General features: G+C 35.2%; 1 protein-coding gene across 6 annotated transcripts in view; it reads right to left on the bottom strand.

Annotated features, from left to right (window-relative positions):
- CSN3 (COP9 signalosome subunit 3) overlaps positions 1-25,813 on the bottom strand; it is a 137,595-nt gene that overhangs the window by 55,599 nt on the left and 56,183 nt on the right. For all 6 annotated transcript variants that reach the window (XM_090386744.1, XM_090386745.1, XM_090386741.1 and 3 more), the window contains exons 11-13: positions 13,356-13,427; positions 9,863-9,949; positions 3,920-4,033 (exon numbers count right to left, since the gene is read on the bottom strand). In XM_090386744.1, the coding sequence (XP_090242870.1) occupies positions 3,920-4,033; positions 9,863-9,949; positions 13,356-13,427 (273 nt within the window). The remainder of the gene's footprint in view (positions 1-3,919; positions 4,034-9,862; positions 9,950-13,355; positions 13,428-25,813) is intronic.

A 25,813-nucleotide genomic window follows, 5' to 3' on the forward strand; every position in this document is an offset into this window, starting at 1 on the left:
TGGTGGCTCTTATTTTATTAATTTAATCAATAATTTTTAATTAAAACTCACAAATTGACACCACAGAATAGTGGCCTAACAACAGTACACCAACAAGTAAACTGAGTGTTCCTCTCCTCTTATCTCTGGCCACCTCATCCCCGATTGGCTTAGATGATTGATGGGGCTAGCTCTCATCTCTGATTGACTCTGCTGTTTCTTTACATCATATCTGGTATTCATAGTTGTGCATTTTGATTTTCATGGTTTATTGATATTTTTGGCCTTCTGGTTTCAAAACTGTTGCTATTGTGAATCATCATAAAACAAACCGCCGTAAACCGAGGGCTACCTGTATACATACAGAGTGCAATCCAAAGGTTTTCAGACTGGATGCATGGAATGCTAACCACATGAGTATAGCAGTATGCCATTAGATACCATTAAACTGAACTAATTTATTGTGAGTTAGTGTCCGAGTTGCCCCTAGTTGTGCAATTATGGCCCCTAGTTCTAGAATCATTTATAACTGTGAAAATTTCATCTTCATTCATTTTACTAATGCCTCTCAGAGCCTTAAACACCTCAATCAAGTCTCCTCTAAGGTGCCTAATTTCCCATATATTCAAAGTCTTTCCTCATAAGGATGTCCTTTTGCCAATCTTACCAGGTGAGTTACCTGTCTCTGAACCCTTTAAAGAAGCTCAATGTCTTTTTTTAAGTGCAGTCTCCACACTTGAACACAGTATTCCAAGTGTGGTCTAACAATAGCCTTATATAATGGGATTATGACATCCTTATATCTACTAGCAAATGTTCGATAAATCATCGATAGGACACCATGGGCCTTCCTTGCAACCTGTCTACAATGCTCAGAGAACTTCATGTTTCACTGTATCATAACTCCCAAGTCTTTCTTCCACTACTGACTTTAGTTCAACTTCACTAAGTGTATAAGTTATTTTGGGGTTACTGTTCCCCAGGTGTAAGACCTTGCACTTCGCCAGATTAAAGCATAGCTGCCACTTTTCTGATCAGCCCTGAGGTCTATCTGGTCACTCTGAAGAAACTCCGCTTGGCAGTGATCATTAACTACTCTACCAAGCTTTACATCATCTGCAAATTTAGACATCACGCCGTCTATCCTTTCATCGATACCATTTAAGAAAATCAAAAACAACAGTGGTCCCGATACTGATCCTCGGGTAACCCCACTTCTTACATTAACCCAATCAGAGGAATAACCATTTATCACAATCCTCCGCCTCCTACCCTGAAGCCATCCTGATATCCATCTAAGGATTTTTCCTGTGATTCCAACCTATTCTAGCTTATGAAGTAACTGCTCATGTGGGACTGAGTCAAATGCTTTGCTGAAATCCAAATAAACAATGTCAAAATTATTCCCTAAATCCAGCTCACAAGTGACCCTGTCAAAACAGCTAACCAGATTTGTTAAACATGATTTTCCCTTAACAAAACCATGCTGTGTATCCTTTAGATTTCCATTTCTATCCGAATGATTCTGAATTCCATCCTTGATCATTGCCTCTATGATTTTCCTTGCTACTGAAGCTAGACTGACCAGTTGGTAATTTCCCACTACACTCTTAGAACCACCCTTATATATTGGAGATACATTGTCATTTTTCCAATCCAATGGAATCTCTCCTGAATCCAGTGATGCTCTCATAATTAGTCTCAATGCACTCACTCATTTTTTAAGAACTGGAGCAGTAGACCTGTAAAAAAAATGGAATAGTAATTCTTATGTTTGACAGAATTTTATTTTAGGGGGCATTGTATATGTTAACCTTTTACAATCATAATGGGTAATGTTTGTTTTTTGTTGTTTTTGACCTTGAAATAGTTGTCAAATGAGCAGATAACCACACAAAGTGCACCTAGAAATACTAATATATCTACTAGAGTGACATTCACTTTGCATTCTTTTCAAAGAAAGAAAGAGCATGTTACTAACAACAGGTTTTTTGAACACAATACTGATACAAAAGCTTCTTGAGTGTATTTGATCAGGCAGCAAAATTTCATTGAAAATTTTATACTGGAAGTCAGTGAAAAAAGCACCAATAACAGTGTCAGACAGAAAACTGTCTACCTTGGGTTGCATACGAAGAAACAAAAAGCCTGCTATTAGCAGCATACTTGAATTTCAACAAAAATTGTTTGTATAAACTGCTGTCATCAGAAAGCTGCAAACATTTGCATATAATGAGCACGTTAAAAATTTACATATCTATCATGATGCAATAATGTTTCCATTGAAAAGGTCTCTGGAGTCAGGAACTCTGTAATTCATCTGTAATGCTACTAAATAACACTGACTCGAATCTGTAAAACATCTTTTTTATGATAAAATAAAATACGTGCATACTAATTGTATAACTATGTTAAAATATTAAAACAAAAAAAAAATAAACGTATAACAAGAATAAAATTCAATAAAATATATAAAATTAAAAGCGATAAAATTGTTTAAAACCACAAAATACAGGAGCTTTCAGCAGCAGCGGCCACTTTCATCAGCTATAGTGGTTGCAGGATGATCGACAATCTATATGTACCACACATCTCAGCAGGTTTGCGACATTAACTATGGCGTCTGCGCACGGTTCATATATTAAATATATAATAACTATAACTATTATATATATTAAATATATAATAGTTATAATTGTATAACTATATTTTAACATATATTGTATAACTATATGTTAAAATATAGTTATACAATTAGTATGCACATATTTTATTTTATTTTATTTTATCATAATAAAGACATTTTACAGATTCGAGTCAGTGTTATTTAATAGCATTACAGATGAATAATGTTTCCACTTTATTGTAAAGTTACAGCAAAGGAAACAGATATTTGTAATATACATAAAAGTTTAATTTTTATTATTTTATGCAATTTTTTTTTTGAAAGAAGGGTTACTATAAACGTTTTTTGATAAGTTTATTTTTATGTTTATCTAAATATTTAGAAAGTTAATGCAAAAGTTGACATAAAAACTTAAAAGCAAAACTGGCTGTTGGGATCAGAATATTACTATTGCAGGAAGTTTGTAAACAGATCTGGAGGATAAGTATAATTTTTGACTATTTTCCTTTGTGTAGTTCTGTGGAAATATAATAAATATTTTAGTGTTTTATAAATATTATATAATACATATATTGCTGAAGTAGCTGGGAATGGTGTAGTTCAGTGGTTTGACTTTTTTTTTAATAACTGCACCCCTAAGTAATTTATTTTATTTTGTGGCACCCTTCTCAATTTTCTGTCTGTTTGATCCGACTCTGTGCATATGTGTGTGTGTAAAATATTAAAAAAATAACAATTCATAATACAAATTATATATATATATATATATATATATATATATATATATATATATATATATAATAATTTTATTCTTCATATAGAGGTACTAAATAAACATCAACATCACAAAATTAAAAAGATACCATACACCTTTTTATAATGAAATAAATATATAAATTAAAAAAAAAAAAAAGTTTAAGTAACTTAAACCCAAATTACGTGGCACCCTTGGAATGTTGTTGTGGTAATCTAAGGTGTCGTGGTACCCTGGTTGAAAACCACTGGTGTAGTTGGACATAATGTGGATGCCTCTATATGTGTGTGTGTGTGTGTGTGTGTGTGCTAGATGGGGGGAGAAATAGGGTGGGTGGGGTGGGGGGGGGGAATTCAGCAGAAGTTTGGTATTTTGTTGGACAAATTTGGCAGCTTGAAGAAATGAGCCATTACTATTGAAGAAATTAAACTAGGGGGCTCGTCAAGCACTCAGCTGCCTGCTCACCCTCACACATCTGGCTCTATAACAAAAGTTATCAGTCTATCTATTTTAAGTGATACTGTACACTTATTTAATACAATATTTATGAATATTCTTACCTCTTCTTCTAATCTTTTAAACATGATATTACTGTTGTACTTCTCTGGATTATCAAGAAAAACAACCATCCCATCTTTTTGGTTAATGGATGCAAAAATTTCTTCATCTTCAATCTATATATACAGAAGAATAAATAAATTCACTCAGAGTTTCAAAAATATTTAACCTGTTGAAAAGCAAGTTGAGTCATTCTGAATCCCATTTCATTATAGCTATTTTGTACTCTAAAATCATTTTGTTCATTTATCTGTAAATCAATAACACCTTTAAACAATTCCTCCTTTCTGTTGAATAGGATCACAATGATACCCATTTGCCTATAAGTTTAGGTGCCTACCAGCAGGTTAATATTATTATATTATAAAATTAAGATTGACAAATGACTTTTCTCACCACAGCTAAAGGAATGGCCAGTCACATCCTGACATAATGATGTCTTAAACATATTTAAGCAATGGTAGTAACCACATTTCTTTCTCCAGTACAAGGCAGAGTGGTTACAAATAGTTGCACACACCCATTATCTAAAAACAAAAGTAGTCTGCTCTTCTAGAAGAACATTATTTGATAACCAGTGTTTAGAAATTAAAAAAAAAAAAAAAAAACTGAACAAGGAAAATAAATGAGGGAAGAAAAAAACTGAATGAAGAAAATTGAGGATTGAGGGGAAAAAACCTGTTCTTGTTATTATATTAGTTTAATCACAGGTTTATAATTTCAATACATTTTCATTACTCACAGCAATCTGATTTTTCATGTTAATCATTTCATGAAATTATTTGGCCATAAATCTACAAAACAAATCTTCACTCCAAGCAGGACGAATGGTATAAGAACTTACTATTGTAATATCCATGACAATATAAGGCCTAGATTTAACATGAAGCTATATATTGGGTTTTAAATTATAATAAAATAATAAAAATAGTATCAAGTATACTTGTTAAATTATGCACCACATCATATAAGAACACCAATTATTTAGTGTAGATGATTATAATAAATCTGATGATTATATGATAAAATATGAAAATAATATGATCATTAATATGATCCTTATAATAAAACACCATGCTTATCCTGGTGGGACCTATGCCAATCCCTTGATCATGAAACACACCCCCCAATTAGTAAAAAAAAATGGAAAGTGAACAATAACTGCAACTCTTATATAAAGCTCTAACTGACATCACATCAGACAAACATGTAAACATCACTGATAAAATATTAACTTTGATCTTATGTGCAGACATTCCTCCACAATAACACTACTGAAAGAATATTTTTCGACCAACGAGGAAACTGTATTCACCAGAATTGAACACGACTGCAGTTATTTACCAAAGGTATTTACACACATTCCTGATAGAAGTTATATTATAAATAAAAGTTTATATATGACTTTCAGTGGTATGTGTCCATGAGACTGGGCACAAATCTCGATGTAATACTTAATCTAGTATCTTCTTTTTCTTCAACTGTTGTCAGTCCACTACTTGAAAAAGGTCTCCCCATGTTTCTTCATGCTTATCTTGCCACTACAGCTCCCATCCACTGCACCCTTTAAATTTTCTGGATTTTATTTCTCCATCGCACACTAAGCTTTCCTCTTCATTTAGCATTCAATGGCCTCCATTCCATTAATATTGTGTCCGACTTTCATTCCTACACCTTGCAATATCTCTAGCCCATTTCAACTTTAAGCACGTAATGTGTTATGTCACTCACTCCTGTTTTCACTCTAATCCATTCATTTGTCTTCTGTCCCTTAACGTAATTTGCAGCATGCTTCTTTTCATCATCCATTGTGTTAATTTCAATCTTGGCTTTGTTTTTTCTTTTAAACACCATGTTTCACTTCCATATGATAGAAGAGACAAAATGCATTGGTCAAGTACTCTTTATTTTAGACTTGGTGGAATTTTTTCATCTCTAAATATATTTTTCCTTTTCATTTGTAAATTCTTTTGTCAATTTCTTCCCTTTGTCCATCTTCCATGTTTATTACTTTCTCCTGAAAGATATATATATATACTGATGTCCTTTTCATTTTTGGTTTACTACTTCAACAGTTTTTATAAATACAGTAAATACAAAAAAAATCTTACTTTGCAATCCACAATTCTATAAAATCTGGCACATTTTACAAAAAAAAAAAAAAAAAAAAATCAACATTTTTACAATCTGAAAGTGTTAAGAAAGCAATCATTGCATTAACCTATTTTTGCAGTTAGCAGGATTTAAATTGTGGTGCAATGGTCTTAATTTTTACAGCAGAACAAACTTACTTTTGCCATAAATTGCCCTGATATTGCATTACTTTCAAACAGACAGCCTCTACAAAAGGTTAACTAGTCATTTGCTTAAAAGATGAGACTACTATGGCAGCCTATTTCAGAACTAACTGACCTCTCATTAGGTAGCAGCTGGTCTATAGTGACAACATGAGAACAAAACAGTTGTTCGATGTGAACTGCCTGTGGTATATGAAAGCAGTTTTCTTCTCCGGAATTTCTCCCGTACTCGCTCCAGCATGTCCTTTGTCACTGACTCCACAGCAGTAACAATGTGATTTTTGAGCTCATCCAAGATTGTGGGCAATGCTGGCATGCACACAGCATCCTTAATGTATCCCCAAAAGAAGTCATCGCACAGCGTAAGATCCGGTGACTTAGGGGGCCAGCTGTAGAGCACCAAGTCATGGGGTCCACTGCGACCAATCCAACAGTGAGGGAGCACTTTGTTGAGGAAACGGCAAACATCCAAATGCCAATGAAGCAGTGCCCCATCTTGCTGGAAAATGTAGTCGCCGGAATCTTCGTTCAATTGGGGGAAATAGCCAGTTCTGCAGCATATCCAGATAGGAGTGACCACTCACTGTGTTCTCCATGAAAAAGAAAGGGCTATAAACCTTTGCCCGGGAAATGGCACAGAAGACGTTAACTTTAGGTGAGTCGTGCTGGTGCTCAATTGTTCCGTGTGGGTTTTCCATGCCCCATATTTGAAGATTGTGACGGTTCACCTTGCCACTTAGATGAAAAGTTGCTTTGTCACTGAACACCAAGTGGGGAGCAAAATCGTCATTCTCCTTAGCCTCGAGCATGAGAAGTCAGAAGTTCAGTCGGTTTAATTTATCCCCTGGCCTTAGAGCCTGCAACAGATCAGATGCAACCTGTATGGCTTCATAATCAAGTGCTGTCTCAAAACACACCAAACAGTCGTCTGAGGAATTCCCAGTTCTCGACACTGGCACAGTTTGTTGACTTCTTTGGGCTACGTATGAAACTCTCTCTCTGATTCTTTCCACATTATCCTCAGACACGCACGGTCGTCCTGTGCTCTTGCCTTTACACAAACATCCTCTTTCCTCGAACTGCCAATACCACTGACAGATGCTCTGAGCATGCAGTGGATCAGTTCTGTAATGTCGACGAAACTCACGCTGCACTGACTACTGATTCACACCAAAAAACTGCATCACACAAAAATCCTTCTGTTGTGCGGTCGCCATTTTCTCACAGACTGTCTGTCGCGGAGCCACAGTGATAGTGGAGCCATCTCGTTGTGACTTTCTAAAACTCGTAGATTTCCTTTTTCATCTGGTGTATGCTAAGTTAATACATGGTTAATAGGTACGGAATTATGCTCATTTGAAATTGGATGAATCATTTTGAATAACCCTGTATTATAAGGACTCAACTTGCTAGTGGTAACTAATTATTATTTGTTAGTTCCTGATGAAAAATAATTCAAGTCTTTATGTGCCATGACTTCCAACACAATGGAATCACAGGGATTGCAGGATGGCTGCAGGTAGAGGGTTATGATTAATGGATATTCTTCAGATTGGTGTAAAATCAGAAGTGGGGTTGCCCAAGGACTGGTTCTTGGGCCGCTGTTATTTCTGATTTTCATAAATGATAACAAAAAGAGGATAGAAAGTTTAATATCAAAATTGCAGTGATGTAAAGACTGGAGAGCCATTAATGATCAGTGTCAAGAAGCATTCCTTCAGGATGACTTGAATAAGCTTCAAGAATGGTCAGAAAAGTGGAAGCTATGTTTTAATGCAAGGTCTTACAATACTTGGGGAACAGCAACTATAAAGTAGCTTATACGCTTGGTGGAGTTGAATTAAAAACTGAAGAGGAAGAAAGAGATCCAGGAATTATGATATGGGCGGATACGAAGTTCTCTGACCAGTGTAGACAGGTGCCAGGAAAGCCCATGGTGTACTGTCGATGATTTATCAAACAATAGCCTGTAGAGTAGGGAGGTTATAATCCCACTGTATAAGGCAATTGTAAGACTGCATTTAAAATACTGTATCCAGATATGGAGGCCTGAATAAAAAAAAAAAAAAAAAAATACTGAGCTTCTTGAAAGGGTCCAAAGATGGGCAACCCACACATAGTAAGATCTGCAAAAGGTGACCACATGAGGAAAGACTGATTATTTTGGCTACAGGACTTGGCAACCAGAAGCCACAGACAAACCTGATAGTAAAATGAGGAAGGCAAAGTTTTCAATGTTATAAAGGATTCCAGAATTAGGGACCATAAATTCAAATTACAGGGGAAGAAGTTTAGACTGGATTGTAGGGAGTTTTCTTTAGCAGTGGCAATCATTGGAAGAAGTCACCTCTGCAGGTAGTTGAGGGGTGGAGAAATTCAAAGGTCAACTAGATAATTACCTGAGTGAAGCAGGATTTTACATAATTAGTCCTATCAGAATTATTTCAGGTCCTTGGCAAATTTTTTTCATGTCTTTCTTTATATTTTTATTGTAATTTTTTATTTATTATTATTAACATTTTTTTGGCTAGTATTTAAAGCCTATGGTTTCCTTGCACTATATGGCTAATATAGTATTATACTTCAGGGACAAATTGTTGGTGGATGCAATTCAGATGGGTTTCTTTAGAGAAAAGAAGATGCCTGTGGTTGCAATTAAGAGAGCTCGTCCTGAGGGAAGCAATCAAAGTAATCTCAGGAATGTTAGAGGGAGTTAGTTAGGCAATTAGAGGCAAGTTCTATATCTCTGGTCGCTGTCTAAGAGTACAAAGCTTAATGTTATTGGCATAGGACAAATCGCTATCATAATGAAGTAGAAATGGCAGAAGTATTTCTGTGAATATAAGACTGGATATATCTCCCTCAGTGACATGGACATTTGCTTCACAGAAGAAAGGTTAAATGGAATACATGTCAAGCAGGGCCATGACGAGCCATTTTAGTACCTGAGACGAATGAAAAATTGCACCCTCCCCTAAAATATAAAAAAAAAAAAAAAAAAAATTAAAAATGTATGACTTATTTAAAATACATTTCTGGTACACGTTTTAATAACAAATTAAAATTGAGGTATGACAACAATGGTGGTAGGCAGAGCTTGGTATCTATACAGTGGTGCGACAAAGATTTTCGTCTTGCAAAAGCAAGATGATAAATGAATTGGAATAATCAAAACATCAAATCAAAAACATTCACAATTATTTACTCTTTCTTTTTGGTGCCCCTTTCAGCTTTTAACCTGAGGCAAGAGCCTCGTTCACTTCACCCTCGGCATGGCTCTGATGCCAAGGTAGAGATGCCGAAAAACAAGAATGCCATCACTGATGTTACAGCTGTTCTCAAACATACCAAATAGTTATCTTATCAAAATGTTTTCAGGTTCTTGGTTAACTGCTATTTGCTAAAAGAATGGCTAAAAAGATTAGAGAAAATATAATTTCAATAATTAATTTTTTTTTTCTTCCCCAAAACCACAAATAAACAGTTTTTTCTAAAATATAAGCTACTTTTTCTTAATAATGTAAATTAAAATACTATATTTATTCTAATCAAATATCACATTACTTTTTAAATTGTGTTTTAGTTGTAATTTGTATTTATGAATAAAACAGTTCACACAAAAAGTTATCCCTATATAAATAATCTCACCATATGAAGAATGTATTTTTCTGCTTCCTTGGGTCCAGAAAGCTGAACTCTGTTTGCCATATCACTCAGTGACAGAGTTAAAAATGTCTAAAAGCAAAAAATAAAATAAAAATCTTTAAAACTTAATTTCTTTCTTTATGGTGGAAGAATACACTAAGACTTACTTTCTGTTTACAGAAAAGCAATTCAATGCTAATAATGCAGTGTATGATATTATTTAAAGTATGTCAGCCAGTGTGAAACTTAAATATCTTAGTATAACAATTACAATTTCTTTTTATCTTAGCAGTGTATAAAACATTATCTCGACTTATCTTTAACACCAACAAAGCAGGAAGCCAGCTAATGAAAGTAAACTATAAAAGCTGTGACAGTCATGATGCCCAAACAGCTGGATGCTTTCGGCAACAGTGATCAGAGAAAGATACTCAGATAGCACAGCTCTGGTGGCATAAGAATGTCCGAATGGGAGAATAAAAGAATCTGCAGGCTAGCAACACAAAACAAATCTGTCACAATCCTCCAAATTCTGAATATTATAAATGTCATTTCTATGTCAGGGAGACAAGTAGCAGCTGACTGCAAGAAGTGGGCAGCCCACTTCTTGCAATTAGCTGCTACTTGTGTTGTCTCATCTGTTTTTGATGCCATCTCATCATTGTCAGCAGTGGTGCAAGGAGACTGCTTAGGAATCCTGTCTTCAGTGCGGAATCACATTTCTGTTTGGGATCCAGTGACAGCTGTATGTGCACATGGAAATATGATGGAAACAAGCAATTCAGCTTTCCAACACCTGGAATCATCATGGTATATGGAGGAACCAACAGTTACAATAGCTCGGATCGTCACTGATAGTATGTTGATGGTAAGCCTGTTGAAACCATTCTAAGACCAGCACTTCTGCCCTTTTTACACTTCACCCAAATGAAGCACGACGAGGTCCGCTAACATATGACTTTCATATCCCAACACTGCCAATGGAATGTAGATATGATTCCTTCACCCACACATTTAAAATTTGAAACTAAATGATTGTTATTGATATCAGCATGTTCATGTGGGGAAAAGTAGTGGGGAGAAGAAGAGTCTGTACCTGACTGCCCGCAACTAATATACAGAAATTATTAGCAAGGAGTGATCATGGAGTGCTAAGGTGAATTATGACAAGTGAGATCCTGATATTCCAATTTCGGGAAAGGGGATTATGACAGTCTAAGATGCTTTGCAGCATATATCAACTGGGAAGACAGCATGGAGAGCAAACATAAGAGAATTATCAAATAACTTGAAAGCTGCTGTCACAAAAGCCACATATGCATATACACCCTTCAGGAAATGGCACAAGGAGGATGTCAAGGTAGATTGAAAAGGAACAAGCTAGTTTAATAAGGCAAAAATGATGGCATGAGATAATGATTGAGTAATGAAAAGCTGAGAAGCATGTAAGAGTTAAAAGCTGATCTATAATAGTACCCTAGAAATGGTTAGGTTGGCCATGAGAAATTACTAAGAGACAAAGAAAGGACAGGAGAAATTATGTAAAATTTCTCCTGTCCTTTCTTTTCTTTTTTTTTTTTTTTTTTGTGTATGTAAATACAAAGAAGAAAAGAGAAAATTAACCCATGCAGTGCATGAAGTAATTTAGATTCTAACACCTTTCATGTTTGGTATTTTTATTAAAAAAAAAATCAGATTGTAAGCTAACTTAATGACGGTGTGAAATCATTGATAACCCAACTGACGATCTGATTGGGTACTTCAATCATTTCAGTGATAAAGCAGGGACAATTTAGGCTGTCAGGGACTAAGGTGTAAAAACAATGGGCAGGCATCCCCCACAAAGCATGTTCCAAAGGGGAGCCTCTTTGAACCATTTCCCAAATCCTACTTTGACTGGAGTCCTTCCTCCAGCCAGCACCTAGTGTTTGTGCATAAATCCACCCTACAGCAAATGGACACAGGGTGCAGTGTCAAAATCTGCAGCTAATGCAAAGTTGGGAGAGTGGCTAATGACTAGCATCAAGCAATTCTCCTTTGGGACAACTTTGAGAGGCTTTCCGGATGGTCAAATAAATTGCAACTATGTTTTGACTGTGCAAAATGCAACGTTTATTGCTTGAGAGATAAACAATAAAAATCTCAAAATACTGTAACTTATACACTTAAATGGGTTGAATTAATAATGGCGGAGGAAGAAAGGGGTTCTAGGATTTTGATATAGGCAGACATGAAGTTCTCTGGGCAGCACAGGCAGGTGCATGGAGGGGGGCCCCCATAATGTCCAATCCATGATTTATGTAACAACTGCTAGTAGTTGAGATCAGTTACAATCCACTATACAGAGTAAATGTAAGAATGCAATTGGAACACTACTTCCAGAGAACACACATTCACTAGTTTCATGAAACACCCAAAGACAGGGAACATGTCTAGTGAGACTGACAAAAAGGGTACCCATATCAGGTGATACTTCAACAAAATATGTCAGCTACAGAACTTGGTAATCAAATACCTCAGAGGGGCATATGCCTGAAGAGTTTATAAAGATCTGAGTAGGGACACTGAAATTTTGTCTACATTCATTCGGTAAAATGAACATAAGCAAAATTTTCAAGTATTAATGCCACTTAAAAAGGAGGCATTAATTCACAATACAGGGAAGGAGGTAGAGAGTGCAATTTATAAAGTTCTGGTTTGGCCAGTGAGTTGTTAATCACTAAAACAAGTTGTTTCCATGGGTAGTTGAGGCCAGCACCTCAGAAAAATTCAAAGGTCAGCTTCAATACATACTTGCAAGAGAAGGAGAGATACATGGATTATGAGTGTTTTTTTTTTTTTTTTGCAAAAGCCTGGCTTTCTTAATACTAACAGTATTAATACTTTAATAAGATTCAATAATAATTTAATCAATATTAATTAAAACAATTTCAAATTATACTTATGTTATAAAATTATTCAATATTATTAATTTAGTTATTAAATAAATTTAAAATGAATTAATATAGTTATTAAGTAATATTTAAAAAAATAATGAAAATAAGACATTTCTGATATTTGGCATAAAATAGATAGATATTTCTAAAGTTTCTGTCACTAAATGAGATGGACTATTTAGCACCTGACAGAATTTTTGAGAATAAGAGATTTAACATATATAGATACATGAACATACAAGAATAAGCCAGGATTTCAATGTAGAATTCTGTTACTTTCCTACTCCTCTTATTTACATAGGTACCTTCATTAGCTGGAATTTACTAGCTAGGCTGCTATGTAAAATATGATTCTAACAATTCTTATTAATGATACAAACACTCATTAGTTTAAAAAAATGCATATTTTTAAAAATCTCACACCTTAAGTTACATTAAAGCAAAGATTATTTTACCAACCATGAGGATAATAAATAGCTGGTTGAGAAAATATACTGCAACCACTTAACTTTTAAATACAAAATTAATCTGCTGAATTTACTTATTCTAATATACTATACCTTTGTTAACCTTTGGATATTCTTTTTGTAAAGATGTGCCAAACACTGTTTGACTAGACCCATATTGTTATCCTAAAAATAAAATAAGCATTAGATTATAATTGCATAACTGCAAAAAATGTGTTACACAACGATCTTAGGATATAAGCTTCTTCTATTTAAAAGGGTAATAAAATACAATAAACAGATAGTCCTCACAAAATGTAAATTTTATTGCGGGATTTAATGGTCAAGTATTAATATAAAAAATACTGATTTATAAAAATTCAGCCAAATCAAAAAGTTGATATATCAGGTCACAGTTAAGTTGAGAGTGGCAAATTCTAAGAGTAGGGGTGTGCCACAGAACTAATGAACAGAAAGAGTATGATGATCAGCAGTACTTGCAACTTAAGTGGGTAAGTAAATTAGAAAATCTTATCATGGGAGAACTTGAACTATCAGGGCACTGGGATTTGTGGATGAGATATTTTCCTAATAGCAATTGACTGTTGAACCATCTACAAGGTTTCAGAATTAAGTTCCAAGTCATTTGAATATCATGAGCCATATGTTTGAAATGTTGTATTGTTCACTTTATTATGCGACAGAATAAAGAGCAAACATTAAATTTTATTTCAAGGTGGGAATTAGTGCAAAAAAACCTAAAAATTGGTAAAATAAGTATATAGTAACAATGCTATATTTTGCTCAAGTGTTTCTCATTGGTTTGGAAGGTTTCAGAATGTCTGTGAGGATCAGGTATATGATGAGAGCTGTGAATGTACAATAATGTTTTGCACCCACAGGAAAACTAGTTGTGGGTGCAAAGGGATGTTCATAGAGAAAGAGACTTTAGTTCTGTAAATCTCAGAAATGGCCAAAAATGTTCAGACAAACAGAGAAATAATTTGTGCAACTCTAACAGATGATCTGGGCAAATGGAAGATCTGGACTGAGTTTGTTCAGCACTGTTTGACTGATTAACAAAAGCTGCTCAAATTCAAAGTATGAAACACTCCTTGCTGGATCTGATTTGAGTAAGGAGAGTTTTCTTGCATTTGAAGCACTACTACTACAAGCTGCAGTACTTCAAATACAATCCACAAAAAAACAGACATGATATGGAACGGCAATCAATGTGCTCTCGGAGTATAATGATTATATGCAACAGTCACTTGGCCGATAACAGACTGAAACTCTCGTTTTTGTTTTCCCAGGGTTGATGTCACACCAGAATGACTCAATATTACATTGGCAACTTGTTTTTTTTTTTTTTTGTTTTTTGTTTTTTGTTTTTAGGAGCATTAGCAACTAAGGCCATATTGCTCTGGGGATATGCGGTGGTCATTCCCTGACCTTTCCGCATCCTGCGTATTTGGTGGTCACGGGCTCGAACCCCGGTCTAATCAAGAAGCGTGTGATGCGCACTGCTGCTCCTGCCCACATGGCTACGGAGGTGCCTTGGCAACTTGTGTCTGCTGGCTATAGTGTTTTAGAGCCTATGTGCTTCTTAACTAAAAGTATTACCCCTCCAACACTCCTTCTGGTATACCTGCCATTTCTGTACACATTATAATCCTTATATTCGAATTCTGAATTCCAATATCATAGTGTAATGTTGTTATACTTGAGCATTTGATGACTTAATGAACACTAATTATAGGAGTATAGTAAATAAATTTGATAAGTTTGAGGTAATCGTTGTAGTTGCTAGTTCCATGCATACCCACAGCAGCCCTCCCTACTGCTTTTTTAGGATAATACATGTCAAAACAGAAGCAATGAAGCAATGCAAGAATCAATTCCACCTCTGTTCATGGCTGTCATTAAATTACATGTATCAGTACATAACTTTTCACTGGGGGGGGATTGCAAATTAGCAAATCTGTTTTCAGTTTTCCTCTAGAATGTCTGGCTTTTGTGATGAGAACAATTACATGAACTTAACTACCCAACCAACCTACATGATATCACATGTTATTTGCATTGCTTGTTCACACAGATTACGTGATTGGTTGAATAAATAGAAAAAGTGAATATCACTTGCTGTGTCTACGATAAGGAAGGAGCCAAACGACAATGATGGCCACTGTTACTTTTATAATGTGAATGTAACTGGATTCGCAGCAAATAACAAGCAAAAGATTGTATATCTGAACCAGGATTCAGCAACAAGACCACTCCCTCACAATGACAGTATGGCAATTCTGGCATTTCCACAACACATTAGATTCCTTAGAAGAGAAAATTGCATGTGCTGAAGGTGCAATTGGCGGAGACCCGAGAACTTCAGATCTTTAGTAAACATCTGACGAGATGAAATCGGAGCTGAAGCTGTTTACCCAAGATGAGTTGAATGACCTCATTAGAGATCTGGTCCTCTCCAAAGATAAAGTGAAATTTCTTGCTTTGAGACTAAAGCAGAAATAGATGGTTAAGAAGAACATCAAAGAATCTCACTGCTGAAAACTACATTGATATCATAAAAGTAGTAGAACAGTCTGTTCTACTACTTTCATGATACAATTGTAGTTTTCAGGGAATTGTCACAAGCACACATACATTGAATGGGGCCTCTTCATCAATTCTCACAAGGAAGTTTGAAAGTTGTTTTCTTGCATAACAGGAACTTAAAGCCACCATCCATCTTCATTCATCTAAAGAAGATGAACTCTACAGGAAGACACTCAGAGCAATTGAATAAAGCACTCATCAAGAGAATACCAGGCATTACATCAGACAACTGGCCTCAAAAAAGCACATGTGAACCAGGAACAACTAATGTGCAGCTATGTTCCATTAGCAGATCCCATGAAGATTTTCCTTCTGCCTCTCCACATTAAACTTGACATGACAGAGAGTTTTGTGAAAGCAATAGTAAGATGAATTTGAGAGGACTTCATTACTTAAGTAATGAAACTTCTAAAGATCAGTGCCGTGAATGTGAAAAAGGAAATCTTTGTGGGACCTCAAATCGGAGAGTTTTTTCAGAATGAAAAATGCCTCAATGTATTAGAACTAAAAGCATGGCAGGCTTTCAAATGGCTTTATGGAAACTTCTTTGGGAAATAGAGGTCTCCCACATAGAAAGGTGGAGTTCAAAAACTGCTTGATAAATACAAAGAAATGCCACTGAAACTTCATTTCTTTTATTCTTATTTAGACTTCTTCCCCAAAAAACCCTATCACGGTGAGCAATGAGTAGGGCGAATGATTCTCTGAAGATGTTAGGTCAATGGAATATTGTTACCAAGGTTTCTGGAACAAATTGGCAAACTACTGCTGGATGTTTTATCATGATTTTCTGGACAAAGTGTCCCAGAAAAAATTATCTATACACAACAACATTTTTAAATTGTACACACATATATATATATATATATTTTTTTTTTTTATTTATTTTTTTTATTTTCTACAATAATGTAATGTATTATTTTAAATATATATAAAATGTACTAAGTTTAAATTTTAAAAGTGATAAAAATGTAACTGTAAACTCTCTTGTGTTTTGTAATGAAGTCATTGTGACTTATTATATTAGTCATATTACGGAAACTACATGTGCTAGAAAAAAAACAAGAAAACAATTGAAATAACTGCACAAAATTTGTTTAGAAAAGTGTTTACATATTTGATGGGGAAGGAAAAAAGAGTTTCATGTTTCATTTTGCTGACTAGTGTTATTAGTCTGTGTAGCCACCTCCTCCAAACTAATGGCTTCCTGACCTACCTAATACTGCCTCAACAGTATGATCAAATATATTGTTACACCATCCCTATTTAAATGTATCCCATCCCTGTAGAAACAGTCATTTCTGTTAATAAATACATGCCATGCCTCAGAGAGGACATAAGAAGATTTAACACAAGAAAAGTAGAACAAGCATTAAGGGAAAACAAAGGATTGAAATCAGCAGCCATGAGCAGTAATACAGAAAGACAAATGATACTGAAACTGAAGAATAGCGATGGTGTAATTATAAACAGCAGAGAAGGCATAATTCAAATAGCAGAAGACTACTATAGGGAATTATACAAGCAGCGAGGGAATGATACCAGCAGTGGGGAAGATGGATTGCAAAGTAGCAACACATACGACATACCCGATATTCTTCCTGATGAGGTAGAACATGCATTGAAGAAATTGAAGAATCGGAAAGCCCCGGGGGAAGATGAAGTTACTGTAGAGTTGTTAAAATTGGGAGGAAGAGACATAACACAAAAACTGGCAAGGCTCTTCACAAAGTGCATTAGAAAAGGTGTGATGCCTAAGCAGTGGAATAATGCAATCATAGTTTTGCTGCATAAGAAAGGAGATAAATCAGAAATTGGAAATTATAGACCAATTAGCTTGTTATCCCATATCTACAAGTTGTTCACAAGGGTCATTACTAACAGATTAGAAAGAATACTTGATGAGAATCAACCGAAAGAGCAAGCTGGCTTTAGGAGAGGATTCTCAACTATGGATCACCTTCACGTAATATCACAGCTAATGGAGAAAGCAAATGAATATAAAACACCATTATGCCTGGCATTTGTGGATTATGAAAAGGCATTTGACTCCATACAGCATAAGGCAATGTTTCGGGCACTGGAAAGACAAGGCATAGATACTCCATATATTATGATTTTGAAGAAAATATATGAGAGTGCTACATCCTTTATTAGACTAGACAAAGACAGTAGCAAATTTAAAATCGAGAAAGGAGTTCGACAAGGAGACACAATATCTCCGAAGCTGTTTACTGCTGCCCTTGAGGAAGCTTTCAGAAGATTAGACTGGTCGCAAAAAGGAGTCAATGTGAACGGAGAGTACCTAAACCATTTACGATTTGCAGATGACATTGTGGTCATAAGCCACGATCCCAAAGAATTAGAGGAAAATCTTAATCAGTTATGGACAGTTAGTAAGGCTTTTGGACTAAAGATGAATATGGCTAAAACAAAAGTAATGATGAACAAGTATGCCACGGAAAGGGAAATAATGATTGAAGGAGCAGTAATTGAAAAGGTGGAGTCATATACTTATCTGGGACAAGTTATTAGCTGTAATAATGATAAATGGCTGGAAGTCAAGAGAAGAATAAATTTTGGATGGATAGCATTCAGGAAATATAGTCACATACTGAAGAGCAATATCCCAGTTTGTCTGAAATGTAAAATAATGAATCAATGTATACTCCCCACCATGACTTATGGAAGTGAAACTTGGGCATTCACCAAAAGAATGGAAGAGAAGCTAAGAACTACACAGCGAAGAATGGAACGAATTATATTGGGAATCAGACTGTTAGATAAGAAGAAAAACACATGGATTAGGCAGCAAACTCAAGTAAAGGACATTCTTATCAAAACTAAAGAACTAAAATGGTCTTGGGCAGGACACATAGCTCGAAGACATGATGACAGATGGACTAAGAAAATAACAGAATGGTACCCAAGAGGAGCTAGAAGAAAACCTGGAAGACAAAGGCGGAGATGGATAGATGAAATTCATGAGTTTTTGAGTAGTAAATGGATGGCCAGTGCTCAAAACAGAAGGAACTGGAAAGTTGCTGGAGAGGCCTTCATCCTGCAGTGGATTGAAAATGGATGATGATGATGATGCTGAGAAAATTCTACCCATGAGCTTTCACAATCTTTCCAGGAGCAAATCAAGTGACAAGGTTCTTATAATCACTCCTTCCTATCACGTTGTGGCAAAATTCCAGACACTTTCAAATTTAGCCCTAACTTATGGGTTTTTTCAAAATTACCTCACACTTGTTAAGTAAAGTCTCTGAATGTCTAAATTTAACACCACAGTACCAATCTATACAATACCACCACCTTCTTTTGTAATGTTATTGTACACATTGGTACTATGGTGTATCCTCACCCAAGCAGAATAACACTGGTTCTACCTCACCTATCATTACTGGATAGGTGAGATAGAACCTTGCTTCCCTGACAACAGTCACCAAATATAACCACCTCCTGTTGGACCAGAACAGTCTGCTCATGGTGGACCCATAATGCAGCCATATGAATAAGAGTAGGCTTTAACATTAAGGTTGGCAGCTGAGTGCTTGATGAGGTCCCCTCTTTTAATTCCTTCAATGGCAATAACCCCTTTCCTCAAACATTTAAATTCAACCAATAAAATGCTAAATTTCCATTTAGTTCTCTCTCTCTCTGAGTATAGCATACACAAAAAGACATCTGTGGTATTGCATATACCTACAATTAGATCTGCATGTGCATGCGCACACGCACATACACAGCACATGCAATAAGGCCTTGATTCATAGTAGAACCACTTTCGGAACTCTTCCCCCCCCCACAGAAGCCAAGGCATCCTTACTGCTCTGGCTAGTATGGTTTGCTGCTCTAGCCCTAGGTGCAATTTCAGTTGACAAAAATTTAATTTGCCCTACAGCGCTAAACTTCAATAATAAACTATTACCATAGTAATGCTATGTGATATGCTACTCCAATAGTAATATTTTTTTAAATTCTAACATCTGATTTTCTTTAACTTGACTCATTCCAGAAACTTTACTGTCAAAGCTCATAGATGACTGCTTTCTACAATGAAATGGGTAACCAAACAACTGACGAAACTGGTACCAGAAAAGAAGATGCATTTCATATTGAATAGTGTCTTAAGAGACAATGTTCAATATGGAATGCATATAAGTAGTATCTAATCAGATTATTCCAGGTGTGAGACAGGCTAATAATTTTCATTATTTATATTGATGGTGGTATCAAGTTTCACATCAAAATACTGCTGATGATATTAAGTTGGGCAATTAGAACCACATAATCCTGCTGCAACAAGACAGACAAATTTGGTAAGGTTCGGTATTAGGGTCACAATCCTAAATTAAAGTAATAATTTGGGGGGGGAGGGGAAACACAACACTGTTCAAGATGAAAAGGACCTTAGGACAGTAATACATGCCAATATAAGGTTGTCTCAAAAGTATAGTAAGGCTGCAAAGGACAGCCTTATTAAAGTAGTTTAATGCTTCTAAATGTAGGTGCCTCCATAGCCAGGTGGGAAGGAGCAGCAGTGCGTAGCACACGCTTCTTGATTAGACCGGGGTTCGAGCCCGTCACCACCAAATACGGAGGATGCGGAAAGGTCAGAGAATGACCACCGCATATCCCGGAGCAATATGGCCTTAGTTGCTAATGCTCCTAAAAACCAAATAACAAACAAACAAGCTTCTAAATGTAGGGTTTTATACCTTGGAAAACAGAAGTCCATGGTTATTTACATATTGGGGCAGTTAAAAGTGGTTCAGGTTAAAAAACTCATAGGGGATTATGGTACAATCAGCTATGAAATTTATCATGCAGTGTACAGGCCTACAAGGGCATATGGTGTCCTAAGATTTTCAAAGGAGGGCAATTAGCATGCTCACTAATTTGGTGAGGTTGCTAATCAACAACCCTATGAAAAATGGTTTAGAAAGTGCAGACTGTAATGTAAAGTTTAGCTACTAGAAAATGGAGGAGGGGACTAACTGAGGTATGTACTAATTGAAGGATGCATATTTTCACTGGTAGAAGAAATAAACACTAGGAGTCACCACTATATAATCATATGGAGTAGCAGAAGGTTACTTTTGAGTAGTGTTGTAGATCACTGGATTAAATTTCCCGCCACTGTGGTTGAGGTGGAGAATTTGATAAAGTTCAAAGGTGAACTGGATGGTCACTTTCCCTATCACCAAAAAGATAACTTTTTGATGATAGGGAAAGTATGAATGATTAAAAAAAAATTTTTGATGCGAAAACATCTTTGGCGGCACTTACTACTTTTTCGGACTGAAGTAAAACCAATTGGTAACAAAAATTCAGACGGAAATGACATATCCTAAATGATGCTAATGCAGTGAAAACATTCTTTGGCGGTATCTACTACATTTTCAGACTAAAGCAAAACCAGTTGGTAACAAAAATGTCAGACGGAAATGATGTCACTTCCTAAATGATACTAATTGTAGGGAAAACACCTTTGGTGGCACCTACTAAATATTCAGACTGAAGCAAACCAACTGGTAATGAAAATGACAGATGGAAACGATGCCACTTCCTAAATGATGCTAATGCAGTCACTAATACTGATTCAGTAGAGTAAGTAGCAGCATTTAGGAAGTGACGTAATTTGCATCATTTCCATTTCACATTTTTGTCAAAGATGTTCACATGTAAAACATCTTTCATGCATACAGGGTACACATGCACTTTTTTCCTTAATTACTCATACGTTGACCAAATTTTTTTTTTTGGCAGGTAAGGAAAAAAAAAAAGTCTGCTTCCATGCATCATTTAGCAACTGTAATATTAATACTACTATACAGATATTTTTCAAGTAGAGATAGAGAGGTAATTATTCCGCTGTACAAATCAATGGTCAGACAACATCTTTAATACCATATATTGGTGTGCAGACCTCATTTCAGTAATGATATCAATACGCTTGAAAGGGTGCAAAGAAAGGTAACAAAACCAGTTGTGGATGCAAAGGGATATTCATACAAGAAGAGACTTCAGTTCTGTAAGTTAACAGAGTTTGTAAACTAGGGATCTAACAGGTGTTTAAGGCCATAAAAGGGTTCAGCAACTGCAATGATGGAAGCATATTTTCTCTTTCTAGCTGCACAAATAAGGAGATAAAGATACTGTATATCAGATATAAGAAAATTCACCTTTACCTAGTTTAATTTTATTATTAATTTATTTATAAATAATAAATTATTAAAAATTTATTATTAATATATAAATATAAATATTTATATATTAATAATAAATAAATAAATTTTATTAATAATAAACAAAATAAATTAATTTAATCGTTAAATTAAATTAATTATTTAATTAATTTAATTTAAGAAATTTGTTTTTAATTTTCAATTGGTACAAATTACAAGTACAGTCTAAGGATCAGTTCTGGGACCACCGTTGTTTCTGAGTTCATAAATGATAATGAAGAGATCAAGGATGTATGTTAAAATTTGGAGATGATGTGAAGACTGGGAGAGTGGCTAATGATCAGTGCCCAAACAGCACTCCCTGAGGATGATTTGCATAAGCTTTAAGGATGGTCAGAAAAGTGGCACCTATGTTTTCATGTAGCAAAATACAAGGTATTATCAACACTTGGGAAAGAGTAATTCTAAAATAACTTATAGACTTATGGTTGAATTAAAAATAGTAGATGAAAAAAGGCATTTAGGAGTTATAATATGTACACATGAAGTTCTCCAGATGGCAAGGAAGATCCATGGTATCCACTGATAGGATACCATGGATCTTCCTTGCTATCTGTTGAGTAGGAAGGTAATAATTCCACTTTATAAGAAATTATATGACCACACTTGGAATGGTATGCAAATATGGAGACCCACACCTAAAAAAAGACTGAGTTTTACAAAAGGGTCCCAAGATGAGCAACTCACTGAGTGAGATCTATAAAAGGGCACCCCATATGAAGAAAGACTTTGAATATGTATGTCGGCTACAGAACTTGGCAATCAAGCACCTCTGAGAGGATATCTGAGAAAAGATCTGTCAGGCCCCTCCTTCAGTACTGTATACTAGTCTGGAGGGCTCATTTTAAGAAGGATGTAGAGCTGGTGGAACGAGTACAGAGAAAGGCAACAAGATTAGTGAATGGAACAATGGGTTGCTCTTACAAAGAAAGGCTTTAACTTTTGCAAATTACAGTGTCCGGAGACTAGGCACCTGCAAGTTGATCTGATTGAGGTGTATAAATCCTTGAATGGTTTTAGAATGCTCAATGCTGATGGGATTCTTCCTCTTTCTTAGAATAATCGCCTGAGAGGACATAAATAGATGTGCGGAAGTTTGACTTTAGCCAGTGGGTGGTTGATTACTGGAACAAACTTCCATCTGTTGTTGTAAAAGTTGACAGCGTAAACAGATTCAAGGCAGAACTAGACAAACATTTGGAGCAGATGAAATGACATTTGGATGGGTGAAATGAGAAGTTTTTTTTTTTTTTTTGCTGATGCTATATAAGCTTGCTTTCTTGCATCATGTGCCTTTACTAATGCTAATAAGACTTAAGCCCATAAGACTATTAGAGGGAACAGTCAAATGAATGAAGACAAAATTTTCACTGTTACAAATGATACCAGAGATTTAGACTAGATTGTAGCAAGTTTTCTTTTAGCAAATGAGTTGTCAATTACTGGAATAAGTTACCTCTATGAGTGGTTGAGGCTAACAGCTTGAGGAAATACAAGATAGCAGAATAGTTACTTATGTGAGGAGGGAAACAGATAGATTGTTTATTTTATTTTTTTATACATTTATTTTTATATATTTTATTTATTTATTTATTTTCTTTTCTGGCCAGTGCAGCAAAAGCCTCACTTCCGTACTTTATGTGGCTAATACTAGCCAAAGAGTAATCAACTATTGAAACAAATTGCCACCTAGATATGTAGGAGTAGATAACTAGGAGTGCTCAGGTAAACATTCAGAAGAGATATATAAAGGACAAAACTTGGGATACATTTAGTCTGAGTTTATATTATTCTATTTTTTTTTTTTTTTTTTGAAGGAAGGTGCTACTACATAAGCTTTGCTCCCTTCCTGGAATTGTTCTGCCATTTTGATACTAATACTCAGATTCGCAACTCTGACCAAGTTGCAAAAATAAAGTGATGTATATTCTACAAATATTAAATGCATATTTGTTAACCCTTTCAGGATGGGATTCTAAATGGTTTGCGTGCAACCTGAAATGAATTTTTTTTTCAAACAATTTGGAAGTTTTGTAAACACTGAAAAGCTATATACATATTTTACAAGTACAGTCAGTTCTGCTATAATGCGGTACATGTGTTCCTAAAAATCTCCGTGTTATGATAGTTCAAGCATTAAAAACAACAGGTCTTATTGGGAAAAATAGGGATAAGAATAGAACATTCAAAAAAAATTTTCAGTCTGGTAAGTAAAACACTAAAAAAAATTACGAAACCCAATAAAATTACTAACACAGGTTTAAACATCTTAAATTTCTAATAAATAAATAAATATTACAGTAAATAAAGCATTGTAATACAGTGGTACCTTAGTTTGCGAGCATAATTCGTTCCGGAAACGTGCTCGTAATCCAAAGCACTCGTATATCAAAGCGAATTTTCCCATAAGAAATCATGGAAACCCAGATGATTTGTTCCAAAACTCAAAAATATTCATATACTGTAAAAATGATTAATAACAAAATACATACATACCTTTTCATATTTTTAATATTTAAATTTAATATACATAAAGCAATCGAATTTGTGGTAGGACGACTTTCACTGTCACTAACGGAATCACTGCTATCTGTTGATTCTTTCTTTTTGTGCGACTTTAACAAGGAACCTCTCCAATGACACTTGCCTCCTCTTGAGGATTTCACAGAAATATGACAATTGCATTGTCGTTAAACAGATTCATCGCTCGCACTATTACAAAATGATTAGGCACGCTTGATACACATAAACAAAGCTGCGCGCGTGTAGCAATTGAACAAACAACACCGTAAAGGCAGAGATACACTATTAACATCTCACATTTTACTAAAGCACATTTCTAGGGGTTACTACCATAAAACAATAAAAACAATTTCCAGTTACGTTCCTGCTAGTGGAATCTGTTATAAACTGGTAGTAAACTCGATCTAATTGCATTTGCGATTATACTGATAGCTGAAATTGTGTTGGTTTTTACGTTATTATGGTGAAATGTGTTTCCCCTTCACTGATATAAAAAACATAAAAAAAAAAAAAAAAAAAAAATACATTTTCAGAATCTTCTCTTCATTCCTATCGTGTTGCGTTCGGTTGGGGTGATTCTGCGTTCGACTGCCATTTCTTATAAATACAAAGGCGAATCGTGCATAAGCAAATTCGGTTCGTGTTATATAAGCTATCATTCGCGTATTTATAAATCGTGTATGATCGAATTCGTGTAGTGTAAACACGTGTTATACGAGAATTGACTGTACTCGTATTGCAAGACCTCGCTCGTACCACTGTATATACATACTAATTGATATTTCTGTTCACTGACATTTTTTTTTTTTTTAGATTGTAAAATTTAAAACAGTAAAAAAGATAAAATCAATAACAATGAACACGGCATGTATAAGGTGCACAAGTGATATACAGAGTAACAAGTTTATGAAGCTTAAAACGCTATCCCACCTCACGAAATTTCTGTTCGAAAAGAAAAATATGAGCTCCTGAAAACGTGAGTCAGCCTACAATATCACCTGTTATCTTGTGAATGCAGCGAATAACAACAGCGTCTCCAACCAATACAACTCAGTAAATGGGAAATATAGCTTTCGCACATTTGACATTTTTTAAGCTTCGTAAACTTGTAAGTACTGCACAGGTCACCACGTTCAGCTTGGTGCTGGTTTTGCATTCACCTGGTGTTACTCAGACGAAATTGTG

Source organism: Mastigoproctus giganteus, chromosome 12 (genome assembly GCF_048544385.1).
Source record: "Mastigoproctus giganteus isolate SK-2022 chromosome 12, ASM4854438v1, whole genome shotgun sequence".
In the NCBI taxonomy this organism is placed as follows: domain Eukaryota; kingdom Metazoa; phylum Arthropoda; class Arachnida; order Uropygi; family Thelyphonidae; genus Mastigoproctus; species Mastigoproctus giganteus.